The 19756-nt window shown below is 42.0% G+C and overlaps 1 protein-coding gene across 1 annotated transcript in view; it reads left to right on the forward strand.

Moving 5' to 3' along the window:
- The first annotated feature begins 2344 nt into the window (after window positions 1-2344).
- The window catches only part of LOC132078192 (contactin-3-like), a 78590-nt gene continuing 61178 nt past the window's right edge, over window positions 2345-19756 (forward strand). Inside the window, exon 1 of the mRNA XM_059480204.1 lies at window positions 2345-2453. Within this exon, the coding sequence (XP_059336187.1) occupies window positions 2393-2453 (61 nt within the window). The 5' untranslated portion in view covers window positions 2345-2392. The remainder of the gene's footprint in view (window positions 2454-19756) is intronic.

Consider the following 19756-nt stretch of genomic DNA (forward strand, 5'->3'; position numbering starts at 1 on the left):
GTGATAAATGTTATCCATGGGAAGGCTCTGTGGGTGCTCCTTGGAAACACAGGGTGAGGAATGGCCAACTCCAAGTTTACAGCTTCCACAAGAATTTCTTTATGTTGTTTGGTTTCTTTTTTGTTGTTTCAGTTTGCCCTTTTTTCTGGGGCTTTGTGTTGTTTTGATGGGATTTTTTGTTGGCTTGCTTTGCCAAGGAAAGCAAAAAAGCAGAACCAAAAACCAAAGAGAAAAGGAGAAAAGGAAAGCCTTGAGCTGCAGATCTGCCACAGCGCAGGTTTCTTTGTGACCTCACTTTTTGTTTGGCTGAATGAAAAGTTTGGACAATGCTCTGAGGCACAGAGTGTGTCCTGTGCAGGGCTAAGGGTTGGATTTAGGGTCTTTGGGGGTCCCTTCCAACTCAGGATATTCTGTGAAGAGCTAACTGTTTGCCAAAGCACTGTTCTGAGGTTTTTACCGCGCAAAATGAACGGAGTTCATTGTACTTCCACCCTCCTTTTGGAAACCAGTGACATTTTAATTGTGTGTTACCAACATTTTCCATCTGAGATCTGTGAGAACCTGGGTGAGGCTCCTCAAATTGCACCCAGGAGTGCCCTGTGTGGGATATTCCCATTTGAGGTGCTGCTGTGAGCCTTCCTCCGTGCCAGCTTTGCTGGGGGATCAATACCTGGTGTTTGACAGAGATGTGAGGGCCTGGATTTGCTTATTTTGTGGTTTAGAAGCACGTGGGAGAAATGAGAGAGCAAGAGCTTCAGCACTAGATGGAGGATGGCACTGCCAGCTCTGTGTGGGTCCCACAGGAGCCAGGGATGGCAGGATGAGGAAAAAATATTCTCCTTGTTGTGGCATTCACATTGTCTGGAAAAATCCCTTCACCCAGGGTTTTTCTTCTGGGAAGCTGAGAAGCCTCAGAGAAAAAGGAAAACAATTCTTATCTCATTTGCTTCTCCTGTGTTGTGCTGCTTTGGAATGTGTTTGGAGATTGTTTACCCACAGGTGATTGTTTGATTGGGTTTTGCTGTGTATTATTTTGACTCAGTGGCCAGTTGGGGCCAAGCTGTGTCAGGATTCTGGAGAGAATCACAAGTTTTCATTGTTATCTTTTTAGCATTCTGTATCCTTTCTGTATTCTTTAGTATAGTTTAGTATAGTATTCTTTAATATAGTATAGTACCATAAAATAATAAATTAGCCTTCTGAGAACATGGAGTCAGATTCATCATTCCTTCCTGCCACGAGGGTCCACACAAATACAATACCTTGTGGCAAAGGGTGATGTGTTTTGGAGGAGAGAAAATTCTCCTGGCTAATCACAGGCTTGGGAGGTATAAGAAAGGACCCTCTGAATTCTTTTTCTGGGGAGCTTAGCTACAGATTCAAACACTTGTTCTACAGCAATATTAAACCCTTAATTCTAATTAAAAAAACCAAAAAAAGGTAGTTCACATGGAAACATCCAAGTTCAGGCAGCTCAGATTTGGCTCCTCAGAGTTGGTAGTTGTTTTCTTGACCTTAATATGGCCATGCAGTGATCTGTAGGCTAATTCCAGAAGGAATCATTGAGTCTGAGCTGTGTCCTGCCTGTCTCCCCTTCCTCTGAAGGAAAAGGATGCTGTGGAAGTGACATCCAGAAAATACATGGGTCAGAGTTGTCCTGCATCTAAAGAAAAATTACTGTAAATCTGCTTTAGGAAAAAATACGAGTGAAATAATGTCATAGGTTGGTAAGGCTGGGCACAAGGTTTGTCATCTGGCCAGTGACAGAGGTAGAAATCGCAGTAAATTGGTTCATTGCACCTGGTGCAGGAGTCCAAAGAGGAATTAAAAACTGAAAAAGCCTCCAGTGAGCACCTCACACTCCAGTACATCAGAAAAGGGATGGGTTGGACATGGCTTTAATTAAATCAGTCCCAGGTTTGTGTTGCTGCCAGCCTGGCTGGCACAAGGCAAGTGCAGCACAAGCTGCTCCTCCCAGATGTGTTCAGTGCTGAACTGTCTGTTTGCACCTCATCTACTCCCTTCCTTTAAATCCACTGTGTCTCACAAATAAATCAGTGCTGGAGCTTGGGGAAACTGCAAAATCAACTTTGCTGTCAGCTCTGCTCCTGCTGGAGAATAAAACTTCCAGCACCTCATGTACATGAAAAAATGTGAAATACAGATGCACCCTTCTGTTGGGGGATTAAGGCCTGGAGAAAAGAGGAATATTAAAGGATGTGTCAACTTTGTATTTATTTAAAAGTGCATTATCAAGGAAGCTGATTCTTAAGGACCACTAAGGGACTCAGTTTTATGTCTGTTCTTTTAACAGGTTAAACCTTGCCACCTGAAAGTCTCAAACACACATTCCTGTGAGACAGCCAGAATTACTGAATCCAGGAGACTGAAGATGCTGCTGCTGCTGCTGTGGGAGCAGCTGTTCCTGGTGTCATTTGTTGGCTGCCTTGCAGGTAACAACCATCTCTAATTTCTCTCTTAGAGCTGTGCACGAGTTCCCAGATTCAAGGTTTCAGCTGCACTTGAGGAGGAGAACCCAGAGGCTTTGAAATGCACAAGTTATGTAGAGTTTAGAAACCAAGCATGCAGTATATGTGTTAAATAATGCAAAATATTAAAACTGAGTGAATGAAAAGAGCCTTCGCTGTGTAGCAATGTGCTTTCCAAGCAGGCAGAAGATACTGGGATGCCTTGAGGATGCTGTTGGTGGGTGTGCTGTTTGAAGAGCTGCAATGTGTGTTTGTCTTTAACTGGACACTGCGGATTCTTGCTGAGGCTGATTGCTGCAGCTTTTCCCAAAACCCTGCTTTGGAAAGGGGTTTATTGCTGAGGAGCAGCCCTGGGTTGTTGCCAAACTGCTGAATTGGTGCAGAGATTGGCTTTTCTTGCTGTGCCAGACAATTCTGGGAGCTTGGAGCTGGTGCTGCTGCTGAGCTCTCCTTTCCCCTCTGTGCTGCTGAGATCTCCTCTCTGCTCTCACACCAGCCCTCTGCAGATTCATTTTCCTTTCCCTTTGGAGCTCAGTGCTCACTCCCAGCAGCACAGGGCTCACTGTGATGATCTCTCTGCTCAGCTCTCCTGCTCCAGCCTCCCCTGTGATGCCAGGGGTGTGAGGGGAGAGGAGCAGCTCCTCTCCTGTCCGCAGGGCTTGGCTCTGGTGAATTCTGTGCCCTCTGGCTTTGCCAGGCCTGCCAGGAGCGGTGCCCAAATGCCCCCTGTGCATCCTCTTGAGGATGGGCAGCGCAGCTCTGGGAGCAGGGCAGTGCCTGCTCTTTGTGGAGCATGGAAATCGAGTGGTTTATCCCCAGGGCCTGCTGTGGATAGATGAGTTTGCTTTCCTCCACTACAGGAGGGAAATGCTGTGGCTGCCCTGGGCAGTCCCTGGCTGGGATCTCCTCCTGATCCTGTGCTGTGCCAGCCTCCCCTTCCATCCCCTTCCATCCCTTGTTGTGCTCAGGAGGGCTGGGGTCCTGCACACAGCTCCAGGGTGGATGGATTTAGCTTCTCATGGATTCTCAGAGGGCCAGGATTTGTTTTTGGCTATCAGGAATTTTAAAGAAGGGGAAGTGGCGTTGTTAAACCAGTGTCCATCCTCCCAGCCCTCTCTGCACCCATTTCAGGTGACTCCCTGTGACATTGCCAAATGTCAGTGTAGTGGCCATGGGGAGTTGGTAAATTGGAGAGCCAGCTAGAAGTCAAGTGAAGAGCTGATTTTCCTGTTTCCAAAAGCCAGCTGGCACGCTTGGGAGCCTGGAGCACCCATCAAGGATGCACATCCCAGATTTAATGTTGGATTGGTGTCACTGGGGAGGTTCTGTGGAGTCCCTGCCAGCACCTGCCCAGACAGGAGTTGAGGCAGATGCAATTCAAGGAGCTGAGCATTTCCAGCTGCCTGGCCCATCTCAAAACTCTGCAGAAAGGCTCAATCCTGACATAAAAACCTGTTATTTGGGCATGTGTTCATGCTAACATGACCTGTGTGCTTCAATTGCATGAATCTCTTCAGAGGACCTAAAATCCACTTGGGAATCCTGGAGCTGAACTGATTTCAAAACAGATTTTAGTAAGAGCACTCTGTAAATGTGGAAACAAGTTGTCAAACAATTTGGAGAATTTTGTTTTAAGCTCTTATTAAGACAGATCAGCAGGTATTCTGCCTGCCCGTAGAAAACCATTTTTCTTTTGCTCTGCCTATAAGCAAAAAGACAGTTCTTGGAAGAGCTGTGTGCAGTTCAGTGTTATGAAATAACATCACAGCTGCAGAAAAGGAGATGATGCTGATCTTGGCTTATGAACCCTGACATTGTCTGTCTTTGCAGATAATGTATTTCAAACTATGCCCCTTATTGCAATGTCCTATACTGAATTGCTTTTCCTTTATCTGTTGTGAATCTTCATAGTTCATCAAAGAGGAGAATGTGAGAGGATCTAATGAAAAAAAAAACACCAGTGGCCCTTGGGTTTTTGTTTATTGAAGTATGATTATATCTGTGTGACTAATGATCCCATGGGGGTTTTTTTGTCCATTTACCTTGGAGAGCAAAAAAGGTGATTCCTGAGTATTAAATATTTTATTTATATATATATATATATATATATGTGGGGTTTCCAAATGTCTGCCTTTTTAGGAGAAGCATTCAAAACACAAGCTTTAGCATTATAATGTTTAAATTACTCTGAAGAACAACTTCAAAGATAAAAATGAGTAAAACATGGGGAACAACATCAGCAATGAAAGTGCCAAACTAAGCTTTGCTAAGTCATGAATTAATTCCAGGTGTAACTTCCTGCAACTTGTGATTCTTGTAGGGCTTTCACCCCTCCTGAAAGTGCTGGTTGCACTTGGTCTTTGGGGAACTGGGGTAGAATTCCTGTCTGGAATATGTGAGGAGGAATTTGATGAGCAGTTTGATGCATTTGTGAACCCCCATCTCACGAGTGTGTAAAAACCTCCCTGCGGTTTGTGAGGCAGCTGCATTTTCTGAGCACTTTTGTGCACTTTTGGCTTCATTTTCCAGTTCTTGGAGAGCAGGAGAAGGCACCAAGGGCTGCTCCAGCCCTGCAGAGCTCAGGCTCTGCTTTCTTCCCTCCCTCACTGTGCTCTGCTGTTCCCTCTGCTCAAACCAGCTGCTCTCCTCCCCAGAAATGGATGTTCCTGAATCTTCTGAGGTTTAACAGAAAAACAACTTCTGAAGGGTGGTTGCAGGGGAAGGAAAGCTGTGAATAAAGAGAGAGTTCAAAGAATCGAAACAAGGAGGATTCTGTGTGTAAATGCATAAAAATTTTTTCTCCTTCAGGAGATGAAGGGGCACATTTCAAACATCATGTCCAGGGGTGAGGCTGGAGACGCCACTTGGATTAACTTTCTCTCCTGAAATTCTGACTCCCTGCCATCACAAACCGTGGATCCTAACACTGGCTTTGCTGCACTTTATTTACTTAGAGAAAAACAAAAATAATTATTAATTTTTTTCCTCCATCCATCGCGAGCCTTGGCAAAAACCAACCAAACAAAACCACAAACAAAAAACTCAGCCAATGCTCTACTGTAATATATAGAAATTATTTAGACATTGAAGCCTGGTTCCTTTTCTGTCACTTTATACTAAAATTTGCCAGTAGGGAGATTTTTCTTCTAATTCCTTATTCAGCAGTCCATTTGACTTAAAAACTAGATCATATTCTGTGTATTTCTTTATGTCAATTCAGGTGTTTTTATTGCTTTCATTTTCATTTTTTTCATTTTGTTTTCTCAGTCTAATACAGAAATAAACTGTTAAGCCCTCAGGCACAGCAATGTCATGTATCAGATTCACAGTTCTCTCTTTGAGTATCAAGTTTAGGAGACTTATGAAATTGGAAATCATGATTCTTTCTTTATTTCCCAAAGAGCATGAAAACAAACCTTCTGTATTCTTACTGCTCTGATGTTGGGATTAAATCATGCCACAAGGAGAGCAGAAATATCCCCTTCACATTTAGTCTTTGGTGGGGAATTTCTTTATGGGTAAAAGTCCATTTGTAAGGAAAAAAAAAAATAAATAACATCATTTACTACTCTTGTTCAAATTCAGTTTTCATTTAGAGTTACAGCCTTCAGCCAGAGCCAGCCTGGCTTTTGATGGATAATTCTTTTGCATATTAATAGTAATCTCCTTTTTGTGCATTATACATGGCCAGCCATCATGTTCAAGTGCAGCTATGCCAGTGGTGACTGTCAGAATTGTTTAGCTGGGATGGCTTGTGCAGCACCGCCAGCATTCCTTGCACTGCCAGAAAGTTTGGGTTCAGTTAGTTACAAAGTGAGAAACTGGCCCTGAGAGTTCTGCTTTTATCTGAAGTGTCGGGGGAGCAAAAAGGTGATTAGTGAGCCTTATTTTTATATATATATATATATGTGTGTGTGTGTGTGTGTATTGTGTATATATATATATTTAGATTTATATTGTATATATATATTTTATATATGTATATGTTTGCATATATTCAAAATGTCTGCCTTGTTCAACATTTCAAAACACACACTTTAGAATTACTATTTTTGGATTACTGTGAAGAGCAACTTCAAAGATAAAAATGAGTAAAATATGCAGAACAATGTGAAGAGTGAAAGCGCCAAACTAAGCTGTGCTGAAGTTACAGATTAATTCCAGGTATAATTTCCTGCAGTTTTTGATTCTTGCAGGCTTTCACCTGTTGCTGCGGCCCAGGGTAAATCTCACCTTCCTCTGCAGCTCCTTTATTGCTCCTGTAGCAGCCTTGGGCACTCGTGGATGGGGTGACCACATTTAATCCATTCACTTGGAATTAGGTGAGGTGAAAGAAGAGTCTCCTTCATGAGGATCTGTGCTTTCTGGCCAGCTAAATACAAACTTGGAGCTGGATCTAAATTTGAGCCCAAAGCCCATGAAAAGACCTTTGTTGGCATCCCAGCCTTTCTCCAAGTTCATGGATTTCCACGAGTCTGGGTTTCCACAGTGGGTGTGCTCTCACCAGTTGAATATTGAATTCCACAAGTTCCGGAAATGCTGTTATATTCAAATTCTTTTTGAAGGGATACCTTTAATAGCTTTTGAAGAGTCTCCTTGGTCTCTGCTTTATCTTTCCAGCTGAGGGAAGCCTCCTCCTGAAGAGCAGCTGCAGATGCTGTCTAACCTTAAAGCTGAATCCTCACCTTCAGACAATTAATGTCTCATTTTAACGAGGCAAATGCTGCCTTTATCTTCCTTAATTAAGCTCATTGCAGATTTGATGGCATTTGAATGGAGGAATTTTGGCTAGTGGCAATTCTGATTTTCACATAAATTACCAAGAAGGAATTTCCAAGTGGTTTATCCTGCAATAAAATTCTGTTACTGCAAATATTAGTGAGCATGGAGGCTGCACATTTGTACTTCTGCCTACTGCAGTTTGAAGTGTGGTACAATAGAGCAAATAATTCCAATATATTTCATGTAAAAGGTTGTGGAGCTTGGGCACATTAGATAATAATCCCTACTGGAATACTTACTCCAGTCCACAAATAAATATTGATTTAACAGGAATTGTGGTAAATCCCAGTGCTTTAGGACTTCTGTTTGCTGAATTTTTTGGTAGATAGATCATAGCCTGGTATTTTGTTTATGGCTACTTATTTGCTGTATGACTTCAGCATTTTTTTTTGCCCAGACACCTTGGAAAAAAGTGACTTTTGGAGATTCCCAGTTTGCCTGCCTTGAGACAAGGACAGCGCAGGAGCCTCTCCATGGGTGTTTTTGGGTTTTAGTATGGAAAACACAGTCAAAGTTTCAGAAATGAGGTCCTGAAAGTTGTTGGAAGACTCTTTGCTTCCACCCTTTCCACCCCTTCACTTGGGAAGCTCAGGACACCGTGGAGTTAAAAAAATCAGATTGAAGAGGCTGAGGTTGACAGTTGAAAAACAGGGGAGGTACAGTGGGTTGAAATCTAAAGCTGAATAATTTGGCAGATGTTCAGCAAAACAGCAGAACTGAGAATAGTTCAGTTTGTATTTAAAAAAAGCTCTTCAGTAGAAACTGTTCTGATTTTTCATGTTGTTCTTAATGATGATGTTCAAAATGAATGCTTTAGGTTTTTAATTTTTTGGTGATTTTAAATATGTGGCTGCCAGTGCCTTGGACAAAAGCTTTATTTGTGCCATAATTAACCTCTCAGTTTTCTGTGTAATAACAAATGTGTTAATAGTAGCCTTTAGCTCCTCCAACACAGGATGTACATATCAGCAGTAAGATTCCAGGGATCAGTATTTATCAGGGATTAAAACACAATTTACACACTGTTTTGTCAGTAACAAAATAACCCAACATTGTAGAGTCTAAAGCTTAACCTCAGCCATATTTACTAAACGTGTTTGAAAACCTAAGCGAATAAAAGCTCATTTATATTCCTGTCTGATTAGCACAATCAGAACTTATTGATGCTAAAACGAGCCAAATTTCCATAACTATAAACAGAATATTAAAATACAGTTGAGTAGCAGAGCATGGTGCCTTTCCCCTCCTTGGGTGGAACATGGAGTTACGACTTTCTTGGTGACTTTTTAGGGGTCTTTCAAGAAAATCAAAGGTATTTCAAAGCCAGGCCTTTGGGCAGGGAAGCAGAACTTTTTCCAGGCAAGTTTTGCTGCTGTGGAATAGAAAGCAGAAGATGAAGTGGAGGTGAATGTGTTTGTGCTTGGCTGTCCTTAATTTCTGCATAGTTGGGGGTCAGATGTTCAGGTGCATTTGAATACAGAAACCTTTTTTTGAAGAAGCCACTACAAGTATTTGTAGTATTTTACTCAATGAATGGGGCCAGAAAGCCTTAGTGAAGAGGGGAGGTAGAGTGACTTTGAGCAGTGATGTAAATGAAGGAACTCCATACTGAAGCCAACTGGGTGTGTAAAATGAGAATGACAGAATGGTTTGGGTTGGAGGAGACCTTAAAGAACATCCAGTTCCACCTCCTTTCACAGGCAGGGACACAGAAACATGGGATAATAGCACAGTAAAGGAGTTTTGAGGAGACCTGGGTTTGGTTGTGATGGCTGTGAGCTCGTGCAGGTGACTCAGGTTTCCATTTAAATTGCCAGGAACAAGCCCAGTGACACTTTGGAAGTTTTTGTGTGGTCCCAGGGGTCTGGGTGAAGAGTCCCAAAGCTGAGACTTGCCACATTATCCTAAATACACATCAGGATTGGTTTCTATCTCTGAAGTGTCATTTTGTTAAAAAGTACCATGTGAGGAGCGAGCATCACTTTTGGACACAGCAGAGTGTATCAGGATCCTGTTTGAAATAATCAGAAAATTTTGCGTCTCCAGTGCTGCCACTCCGCCCTCACAGACTGTGAGCTGCAGAATCACACCTTGCACCTGCTTTGCAAAATTATTTGGGGCAACTCGAGGTGCCCTGCATGCAACAAGGAGCAAAGGACTGCAAAGAGAAGTGTGGCATTCCCTTGCCTTTGGCAGCTGTTGTGCAATGAGAACTTAAAAATGGTTTAAACCTGAATTAAAAATAGCTTCATTTGCATAGTCAAGGGTAATTAGTGTGTATTTTATCCTCCTACAGCTATTTATAAGTCTGAAAGCAGTAAAAATCCTCAGGTAGTTGGATGTTTGATTCAGTGAAGGATTCTCCTGTAGCTCAGGGTGCCACATAAAGATCTCACTGTTGGCAAACACCTGAGTGCAGATTTGGATGCTGCAGTTGGTGGGCATAACTTGGGATAGATAAAGTGCAAATAAGAGATCCTCTTCCAAAGCTGTGCTGCATGCCCTGGAAAAGTTTTTATCTTGATTATTCCAGATTATTTCCAGGCTTTATGTTGCCAGAGATCATCCCCCGGTAGAGACTTTAGGAATTGGGCGTTTTAAGGTTTCATCCCATTTCTCATGTTTAAGGTTTCCTGTATAGGGAGATGCCATGGCCCTGGATTTGTTGAGTCAGGGCAGCTCTGGGGGTGTGCAATGGAAGGAAAGACATTTTCCCTGCGCTCTTCAGAATGAGAAGAGACATTTATCCTGCATCAACAACCTGAAAATGGGACAGATTCATTCCATGTTTTGTGCTGGCTGGGAGATGATTCCAGCAAGCACTGATAAGAGAGTGTTTTCTGAGATAAACTGCTGACAGTAATGGTGCCTTGGCTCTTTGGGCAGGTGGTGTGTGACAGTTCTTTCTGCCTTCAGAGTTCACAAGAATTGCCTTTGATTGCAGCTGTAGCAAAACCCTAAATCTGAATTTGCTTGCTGGCCTTTGTAAAACTTTATTGCAGACCACAGACTGTAGTTAGAAGTGAGACAACTACATGGCTGACTCTATTTTTTTATGCATAATTTATATATAAAACCTAAAGATTCATCTCCAATTTCCCGTCTTCATCCACAGCATTGCTGCAAAGGGGGCATATTTCAGCTTTTGCTGGAGTTTGCCTAGTGAGTGACAGCAGTGAGCAACATATTGGGAAATATTACTTCTAATTCATTTTTTAAAGTTTTTTGAATCTTAACGTGAAATATTGTATTCTGTAAAGAGATTCTGAGGAGAAAATGAAATTACATAAAAGCAAAGAGGAAATGAGGGAGAAAAAGCAGTGTTGTTTCAGATCATAACCTCATTGGTGGGGGTGACAGTTTCAATTCCATCTGAGTTCTCTCCAGTTCTCATCTTTTTATGTAGGATTAAGTTACAGTTTTTGTCTTCTTATTCCCATAGCAACCTTATCTCTCTTTATTTTTTTGATGTAAATCTGCTTGTCTCTTACTATCTTTCAAAACTTGTGCATGAATAGCTTGTGAAGGAGAGGAGTGTGGCAAGGAGAGAGCAGAGACTTTCTGGCATAGAAAATAAGAGAATATTTTGGAACAAAAAATAGAGAGCTTAAAAACCACTTTTTTCCTTGCAAGGTTGTTTAGTACATCGTTTTCCCATGTAGTTTTTTTCATGAAGGCTAAAGCTTTGGTGCTGTTTTAGGATGTTGCGTGAGCTTTACTCCAACAGTTTAGGCCAGCCTGAAATGCGGATTTAATGCTCTGTAGCGCTATAACTTGGGAAAAGTTGGTTTCTGTGACTCGGGACAAGTGCAGAGGTAAATCTTGCCGTGCCATGGTTTTGCTCCACATGGAATCTCTTAGGAGAAGGTTGAGTTTTGGGCAGGACCCCCAGCTTTGTGTCCAGCCCTCCTTTGGTCCAGCACTGGTTCAATCCTGGTGCTTGAACGCTCAGAGTGCCAGGGATGAAGCTCCAGATCCCAACCCTGCTCATCCCAAAGGCTGCACATCCTCAAACAGGGGCAGCTGCTGCTTGCCCTCAGGCATTAAATGAAGTTAGAAAATGCAGCTGTTCCTTTGTCTCCCCTACATCTTTTTTTCCTCTTAAATACTTAATTGAACTTGCTTAATATGTGTCTGAAGTGCAAGGGAGACGCTGGACACCAGTATGGTTTTATATTTTTAGACTTTATGCCTAAATTCTATAATCTTTTTAACATGAGCCTTTTGAAATGCTGGCTTTATTTCTATAAGAAATATTTATAAATGACAAAAAATTTTAGCATTTCCCGCACAGCTCCCCTCACCTGGTAAAGCTTTAAATCAAAAATACTTTAATTATTACGTGTGTGTGCTTGATTTCTTTGTTTAAGAAAAGCAGTGATGTTCCTTAGGAATTTTGCATTGCAGGACTGTTCTTAAAACTCTGAAATATGGATTATTTGGGAAAACAGAGCTTATATTCACTAAAAAAAATCAAAGCAAGTCCTTGGTAAGGAAAGTATTTCAGCCCTTGATTTGTTTGTCAGAATTACCCTAATGGGGTCTTGTTAGCCCGTTTAACATGCTCCTGATGATATTAAGATAATAGTTAAAAATGTTTACATTACATTAATACCCCATTAAGGGCCTGATCTGAAGCCCATTGAAGTTAATAGGAACGTTCAGTAGGCACTGAATGCTTTGATCTCTCAACTGTACTTTTTGCGAGTTAGAAAAAAATCAAACATGGAAATTGTTCCAGTCAACAGAAATACGACTGTGCTGCGCCCTGCCCCACCCTTCATGGCTCATAAAGCTGTTGGATCTGGAGCCTCCTCAAACTGAAATAAAGATTGACAATATCGATTTGGAACGTGTTTTGACAGCACCAGGTTGTGATGTAGAAAAAAGGTGTTGCTAAAAGGGTGAAATAAGGGAAGGCTTGGCTGGGTGGCTGAGAAAATTTGACTTTGTTTAGTAGATGTAGGGTTTGTTTTTCTTTTTTTTTTTTTATTTTGAGATTTTGAGGTGTGGAGTGCCCTGGCGTGGTTTTAGACAACATTACATTATTTAAAGAACACCTTCAATAAGACAGAGCAGATCTCCTTTGCTTTTGAGGTCACTTGGAAGATGTGCGGAGGAGAATTTAGGGATGTGGTTTAGTGGGACTTGGCAGTGCTGGGGACTCGAGACTCTTGGAGATCTTTCCCAGCCTAAATGATGCTGTCATCTATAACAAGCACAGATCTTGTGATCTGCAGAATTACTCTGACATTCAGTGAATTTATAAGAAATACACAGCAAAGTTTGGCTGAATTAACCCCTGGCTGCAGCCCAATAAATGTGGACAGATTGCAAATAACAATTTCGGTGCCTTCACTGGGTATCACCTTGCTTTAAAGATACTTTTTCAGAGCTCCAGCTTGCTGCCAGCTTGTGTATTTTGCTTTCTGATGTTCATTACAAAGCCAAGTAGGCTTTGTAATCTTAAAACTGAAGCAGTGGAAGTTAGAGAGCTGCTCCTGTTACACTGCATTGCTGGTGTCTCTGTTCTGGTATTGATTATGTATTTATGTCTTGTTTTTCATCCACTGTGGCACTGAGCAGTTACAGAGAGCCCAGGCTGGGACTTGTGGGGAGTCTCATTTAATAACCAAGGAAATTCTCTGTACTTATGAGAAGAGATGCAGTACCTGATTTTATTTTCCTGTTATTGCTTCTCTCAGCCCTGTGCAGTGAGACATCTTCTCTCTTTTTTTATGGAGCTGTATTTTTTCAGCCCATGACTTTTTATTCAATTAGTTAAGGATATATTTCTGAGGATTACATCATCTTGCAAGGAGCAGTGTGGCTTGGGCTGGGGATCAGCATCTACCAGGGAACAATTCTGCTCAGATACCACAAAAAGATTTGAGGTCTTGTTGTTTTTTGGGGGGTTTCTCCTTACTTGCATGTCTCAATCTATTAAACTCTCCTCAGCAACACTGGGACTGTATTTATGTCTCTAAATGGAGTAGCAGAACTCAGCTATTTCTCAGGAGTTGATTTTTTTTTTTTTATTCCACTCCTGCAGCCTCTGTTGTTGGACGGTCTGATGCTGAATTTATTAATCTATGCTGTTGCTTGCTCAGGTGTAATCCTGTTCAGCCACATTTATTCACCCACTGAAGGATGTGCACATTGGTCCATCATGGCATATTAAAGGTTTGCCTCCTCCTGCCACAGCTGTCATCTCTGTGACCCCTCAGTAAACTAACAGTCTTCCACATAATTTTGCTTTCATTCGAGTGTAATGCCGTTACTGTGGAGGCAGACAGAATGCAATTCTCTAAAGATCTTGTCTCATTCCCTTCTCTTCCAGGGAGGTTAATGTGCTCAGATGATCCCTGCCTTTTCTTTTTGCTCTCTTGCTGCAAGAATGGCAAAAAAATAGTGCTCCTGGATAATCTGTTTGGACTGGCTTTTGGGGGATGTTGCAGGCTGGGAAGATGAACTCACCAGCTGGGTAGAAACTCTCTTGAACACTTGTGTTTCAAATGCCTTCATTTGTTTTCCTAGCACTTTTTATTTCTACTGCTTTTTACAAAAATGTTGTACAGATGTTTTCCTGAAATGGAAGTAACTGAGTCAAAACCTCTTTACCCAAAGCAAGCTAAGCCAGGTTGAAATATTAATGATGTGTGGGAATCACTTTAGTCTGAACTTGCAGCAGTGTTTTGTCCACAGCCATTTGTCATTTACAAGTGGCATCACTGCAGAAAAGCCCCAGCCTGCAGGGAGTGTCTGCAGGGGCAGTGCTGGGGTCACAGGGATTCCTGATTTTGGGAATGAGAGCTGGGAGGGGATGGTCAGAAAGGAATCCTAATCCTGTCCCTGGGTGCAGGTTCCCTGGATGAACTTACTGTCATTGTCACAGCTAATGACTTGGAATGGCATTGATTGCCCCTACTGTACACACTGCTATTTTACCCACTAATTAAGTTTAAAAATCAAATGAGGCAGTGATTTGTTGGGTGTAGGGGATGGTTCTGCCCTGCCACAGCCTCTCATCTGCTGGCTGAACTCTTGAGTGTGATTTGCCAGAGGCTTCCCTGGGTATCAGATGAGAGTATGAGTGTGTGATATGATGCTTTTGATTTTTAATAATCTGATCTTAACAGTGGTAGTTTGCATTTCCTTATCTGTTGTTAACCCACCTTTGCATTCAGCTGGTTTTGAACCTCTGATTTCTTACCACATCTCTTTTCCTGATTTTATTTCAGATTCTTTTCAGAAGAATTTTTATCCTGCTTTAGTTAGTGAAATGTAGCATCTTTCTCCTTAGTATTTCATAACTTCAGCTCTTAATAACACATGCTGCTCTAACTCACTCTTTCATCTTTTTCTCTATCTCTTTTTTGCTTCCATTTAGGAGAAACTTCAGCACCTCTTTAAGCCAATTGCATCTTGTCAATCCCATATTTTTCTCCTGTCTGTCCTGATGAGCATTCAGTGGAATTACTGTTTTATTTCTTCAGGAAACCTCTTTGCCTTATAATGAATGAGTGGGGGAGGAAGAAAAAATCAGCTTATCTTGTGAGTGCAGGTCTGAGCTTTGTAACTAAAGTTGTGAGACCTGAACATCCTTGCAGAGTGTGGTGTTTTCTGATTCTGTGGCCAGGGTGGGATTGGTTTGTCCCATCCCAGAGTCTGGAGAGGCTGGCAGAGGGCTGAGAGCCTGGCACATGGGCACGGGGAGCTCCTGGTGTGCCATCAATCTGTCTCTGCACAAGGTGACCCAGGAGCTCCAGGTACTGAATGAGTTCTCACCATTTTGTGTAATGAATTTAATTTATTCCAAGTCACGCTTGCAAGGGTCTCCTGCTCTTCTTGCTCCAGACTCTGCAGGTCCCAGTTCAGCCTGATCCTTGGAATAGAAAGCTCAGATGCAGTTTTGTTATCTCTTTACCCTTTTGTTTAATTGTGTAACGATTATCGTTGATAAAGCAAAACCTGGGATTTGTTATCTGCCTGGGGATTACTGATTGGGTTTTCAACGTGCCTCTGCCACATCTGGGTCAGAGCAATGATTAATATTGAAAGAGAGCTTTTGTAACCAGGCTGAAGCTCTAGCACATGTCCTGAAAAGGCTGCTGTGATTTTAGAGAGGCTCTGAGGGGCACAAGTGGATGTGTGGCCGAGCAAGGGGAATTTGGGCTTGATGACAGCAGGTGGAATTTGTCACCCTGCTTGGGCTGATCAGCCTGGGCTTGTCACTGGCAGGAGCAGAGGGATGAAAGGTGGTGCTCACAGTGCTTAGAGTGCAGAAAATCAGCTGTGCCAGAGGTTATTCAGAGCTCTGTGTTGTCTCACAGGTATCACAACAAGGGCTTTACTGCATGACCCTGGTGTCAGCCCTTCCCCACTCTGCAGTAGCTGACCTGGGGCTGTCATTCTGGCTTGGGTTTGCCTGGCTGCAGCCTTTGGGTCTGTTCTGCCTCAGAAGTGCCTCGAGGATCAAGAGCTTTGACCTTGTGGTGGGAGCATCCTGCAGAGAGCCCCTCTGGGCATCCTCTGGAGCTGCCCCCAAATCCCTTCACCCCTCACCAGGGAGCCTGTGCTGCCTGCTGGGAGCTCCTGATGGCAAAATCACGTGTGAGACAGTTGTGTACACAGCTCCCCATCAGCAGAACAGCAACCACGGGTCCAGCTCTGTATGTTTGAGCAGCCACAAGTGGCCACTGCTCCTCTGGTTCCCCCAAACACAGAGCCAGAGCTCAGGGCCTGGGTGCGCGATGGCCTCACTCCTTCCACTGAGCACTCAGGCTCTTGAAAACTGATTGAACACACTCAGCAGCACTTGAGAGGCTTCCAGGTAAGGCAGCAGAGTGGCTGCTTTAATGGCAGGAGGCCCTGGTGTGTGGTGGTGTTGGCAGGGGTCTCAGAATGAGGGAAGAGATGAGAATCTTGACTCCATGTTTCAGAAGGCTGAGTTATTATTTTATGATATATATTATATTAAAAGAAAATTATATATTAAAACTACTGAAGAATAGAAGAAAGGATTTCATCGGAAAGCTTGAAGGGAATACAGAGGAATGAATAATAAAATCTTGTGACTGACCAGAGTCTGAGCCAGCTGACTGTGATTGGCCATGAATTAAAAACATCCGCATGAGAGCAATCCCAGATGCACCTGTTGCATTCCACAGCAGCAGATAACCATTGTTTGCATTTCGTTTCTGAGGCCTTTCAGCTTCTCAGGAGAAAATCCTGGCAAAAGGATTTTTCAGAAAATATGAACACCATGACACTGGTGTGAGCCACAGTGCTGGAATGTCACTGATGGGGCTGCTGCTTTGTGCCGCTGCCAGCGTTTGTGGTCTTAGGCAACCTTAATTCTGGCATTTTCTACCTCCAAATAATTGAGTTTGCAGCCTCAGTGTGTTCTTTTAATTTTATTAGGGACTAGAGAGTAATAAGTTTGCACAATGCTGAATTAGGTTATGCAGTGGTTGTTATGCAGTGGTTTTCTTCAGCTTTTCATTAAATAATTAATTAACAGCTCATGCTTGTGCACAGGCTGGAGATGTGACTTTGGTGGGAAACTTCATCATTTGGCTTTCATCTTCAGCACTGGAGAAATGATTTTGCCTCATGGACTCTTCCTCAGTCTGTCTCCTGGAGATAAAGTTCTAATTTTCATTTTTGCATTTTTTGTAACCTGGCAAATTAGTATTGTTTTAAACATCTCCACTGTCCACACCACAGTAACGTGGGGCTTCTTTCAATTTTTCTGCCTTATCTGCCACAGAAAATACCTGTTTTGCTTGTCAGCTGCAAATGACATCAGGATAAGAAATGCCTTTCCCTGCACTCCTGTTCCTGAAGTCTGTAAGGAAATAACTCCAGCCTGTCTGCTTTACCCACATTTTTGCAACTGTGAAGGAAGTGAACAAAATCTCTTCTGCTTTGCTTTGATGTGCTCCTGAACATCCATTAAGCTACAACCTCAGTGCTGCTGTATGGTGCTGGGATAGAAATAGATCATTTTTCTTATCTCTGCTGTCCTTCTGAGCCTGTTAATGTAGTCTAATCCCAGCGAGTAACCCCGGAGATTCAGAGGCAGAAATGTTTGCAGCAATTTTGCAGAACCTGTTCTGTGCTGTGCTGACACCTTGGTGCTCACTCAGGTCCTGCTGGGCTGGAGAGGAGTCCAGGGCAGAGATTCAGAAATGGTGGGTTTGAACTTCACAGGAGCAATTAATGTCAGTCCCAAATGCTGGGTTCAGGGTACTGAGTCTGAGGTGCTTTATGTGTCAGATGTGGAAATTCGCCCGCCCTTCCTTCAAATTGTGATGTGAACAGTTAATAAGTGAAATAACTGTTCTTCCTATGAGCCAGGCAAATGTGCTCTGAAAACATATTACTTTTATTTCTGCCTCTTTTTCATCTTCAGTAATAGAATTAAAAGTTTAAATTTCTCCTAAATTCCTCTGTAAATATTATTTTTGTTACGGTGTGAATCATCCTTGCATCTTATCCTCTCTACAGCTCACTTTGAGTGGGTTATTGAATTCAGTTATGCAGAAATAGTCACCTTCTCCAGGTTCCCTTGTATTCCTTTTATTAAAGAGTTGAGGCATAACAAACCTGAGGTTGAGAACCAGTAAAGAGGAGAATTACTAAAATAAATACAAAAAATAAAAGTCCATTAACATGTGTTAATGTCCAGTGTTTAACACATCCAGTTAAAAATACTGAACAGCAGCTGGACCTGGAAATGAACCCCAGAACAGAAAATGGCACAGGTGATTCTGTCAGGGTGAGTAATGGGTAAAGGTTGGGTCTCTTATTCTTGGTTTATTATTTCACTGTTACGAAATAATTATTATTACACTGTTATATATCAATAGTAATAATATATAAATACATTCTATAATAATATACTACATATTATATATTATATACTATATATAATATAGTATATAGTATATCATATATAGTATATAGTATATATTATACAGTATATATTATATAGTATATAGTACACAGTATATATTATATAGTATATATTATATTAATTTATATCTAATATAAATTAAATAATATTATTCCACTGTTGATGGGTAGGGAGATGATGTTTTTCATTACACATACAACCAAATATTTTTTGTTATTTTTTGCTCAGCCCAGGTAGGGCCCCACATTTGGATGAGCACACAGCTGTCAGGAATGGCTGTGAACATGGGATTTTTCTGCTGACTCAGGTTGGTGGTTTGGAGGTGTGGAGAGCAGCCAGGGTGGGACATCTGTGGGCAGGACATTTCTCCGTCTGCTGTGTCTGCTCTTTGTCACTGTCACATCTGGGTTGGCCCAGGTGGCCCCTGCCAAAGCTGGGATCTGTCCCAGCTGCTCCATACCTTGGAGACAGATCCTGCTTGTCCAGGAATCCTTTCTGATGATGTTTTTTCATACTTGGGGCAGAATCTGTGCAATTCTGTGTGGAAGGTTCCATCTCTGGAAATACAAAGGACTGAAGTCAGTGACAGTAAAAAAAAAACCCAACAAATCCCACTGTTGTCAGCATGTTCCCAGTGCTTTAAACTGTGCTGTTGTAGGATGGTTTTCATTGATTTATTTATTGAGGAAAGGCTTTTTGGGAACATTGCTGCATATTTAATAAATAAACAAACCTTCAGATAATTAGAGCTAGATCTGGCAGGGCTTTAGCCATCTGTTTGACTATTAAAATGTGAATAGCCTGGTGTTCTTCAGCACTAAACCTGCTTTGTGCTTACGTGGCCTGGTGCTCACTGACTGCCAGGATGTTCTTAGGGTTTGTTTTGGGAAAGTGTTAGAGGGAAAAAAAAAAATCTGTGTTGCATCTGAGAAGTCGACTGTAGGATAATTTCCTTGAGCAAACATCCTTGCCTCCTGAGATATTCCTCAAATTGCTTGAATTGCTTTGTTCAGTGCTCTGTTTGCCTGGAGTTGAGTGGTAATTCCCAGATAATAGGAATTTATGAAAGGCATATTTTTGGAAATACCTATTGGAGAACATTTTTCTTTCAAAACATGCATTTCCCTAGTAATGCTCTTGGGGCTTGGTTTGGTTTTTTCCCCCTGTTCTTTCAGTGCATTTTTGCCAGGGCAAAACATGTTTTAAAAAAATACTCCTTGCTTATCAGATGTTGACCCAACTTTTATGCTACTAATATTATTTTTCTGGCTTTTTTTTTAATCTCTGCTGTCTCTGGTTCTTTCCTTCAGTTCCACAGGGCCCACAACTCACCTCATCCCTTTCTGTCCATCTTTCCCCTCATTATTGCAAATTCCTCTGCCTCTCCCCATGCTGGCATCTCCTGTTCACCACACTCTGATACATCTGTGCCAATTTATTTTTTGGCTTTTCCTGCTTGTGTTTATATAACAAAGACTTTTGAATTATTCTCCTTTAATTGGTGTAAGAGCATTTAAATGTCTCCTGTTTCATGTTTTTCTGCACCTCAAGTTGATTCAGGGGA

Source organism: Ammospiza nelsoni, chromosome 11, assembly GCF_027579445.1.
Source record: "Ammospiza nelsoni isolate bAmmNel1 chromosome 11, bAmmNel1.pri, whole genome shotgun sequence".
Lineage (NCBI taxonomy): Eukaryota > Metazoa > Chordata > Aves > Passeriformes > Passerellidae > Ammospiza > Ammospiza nelsoni.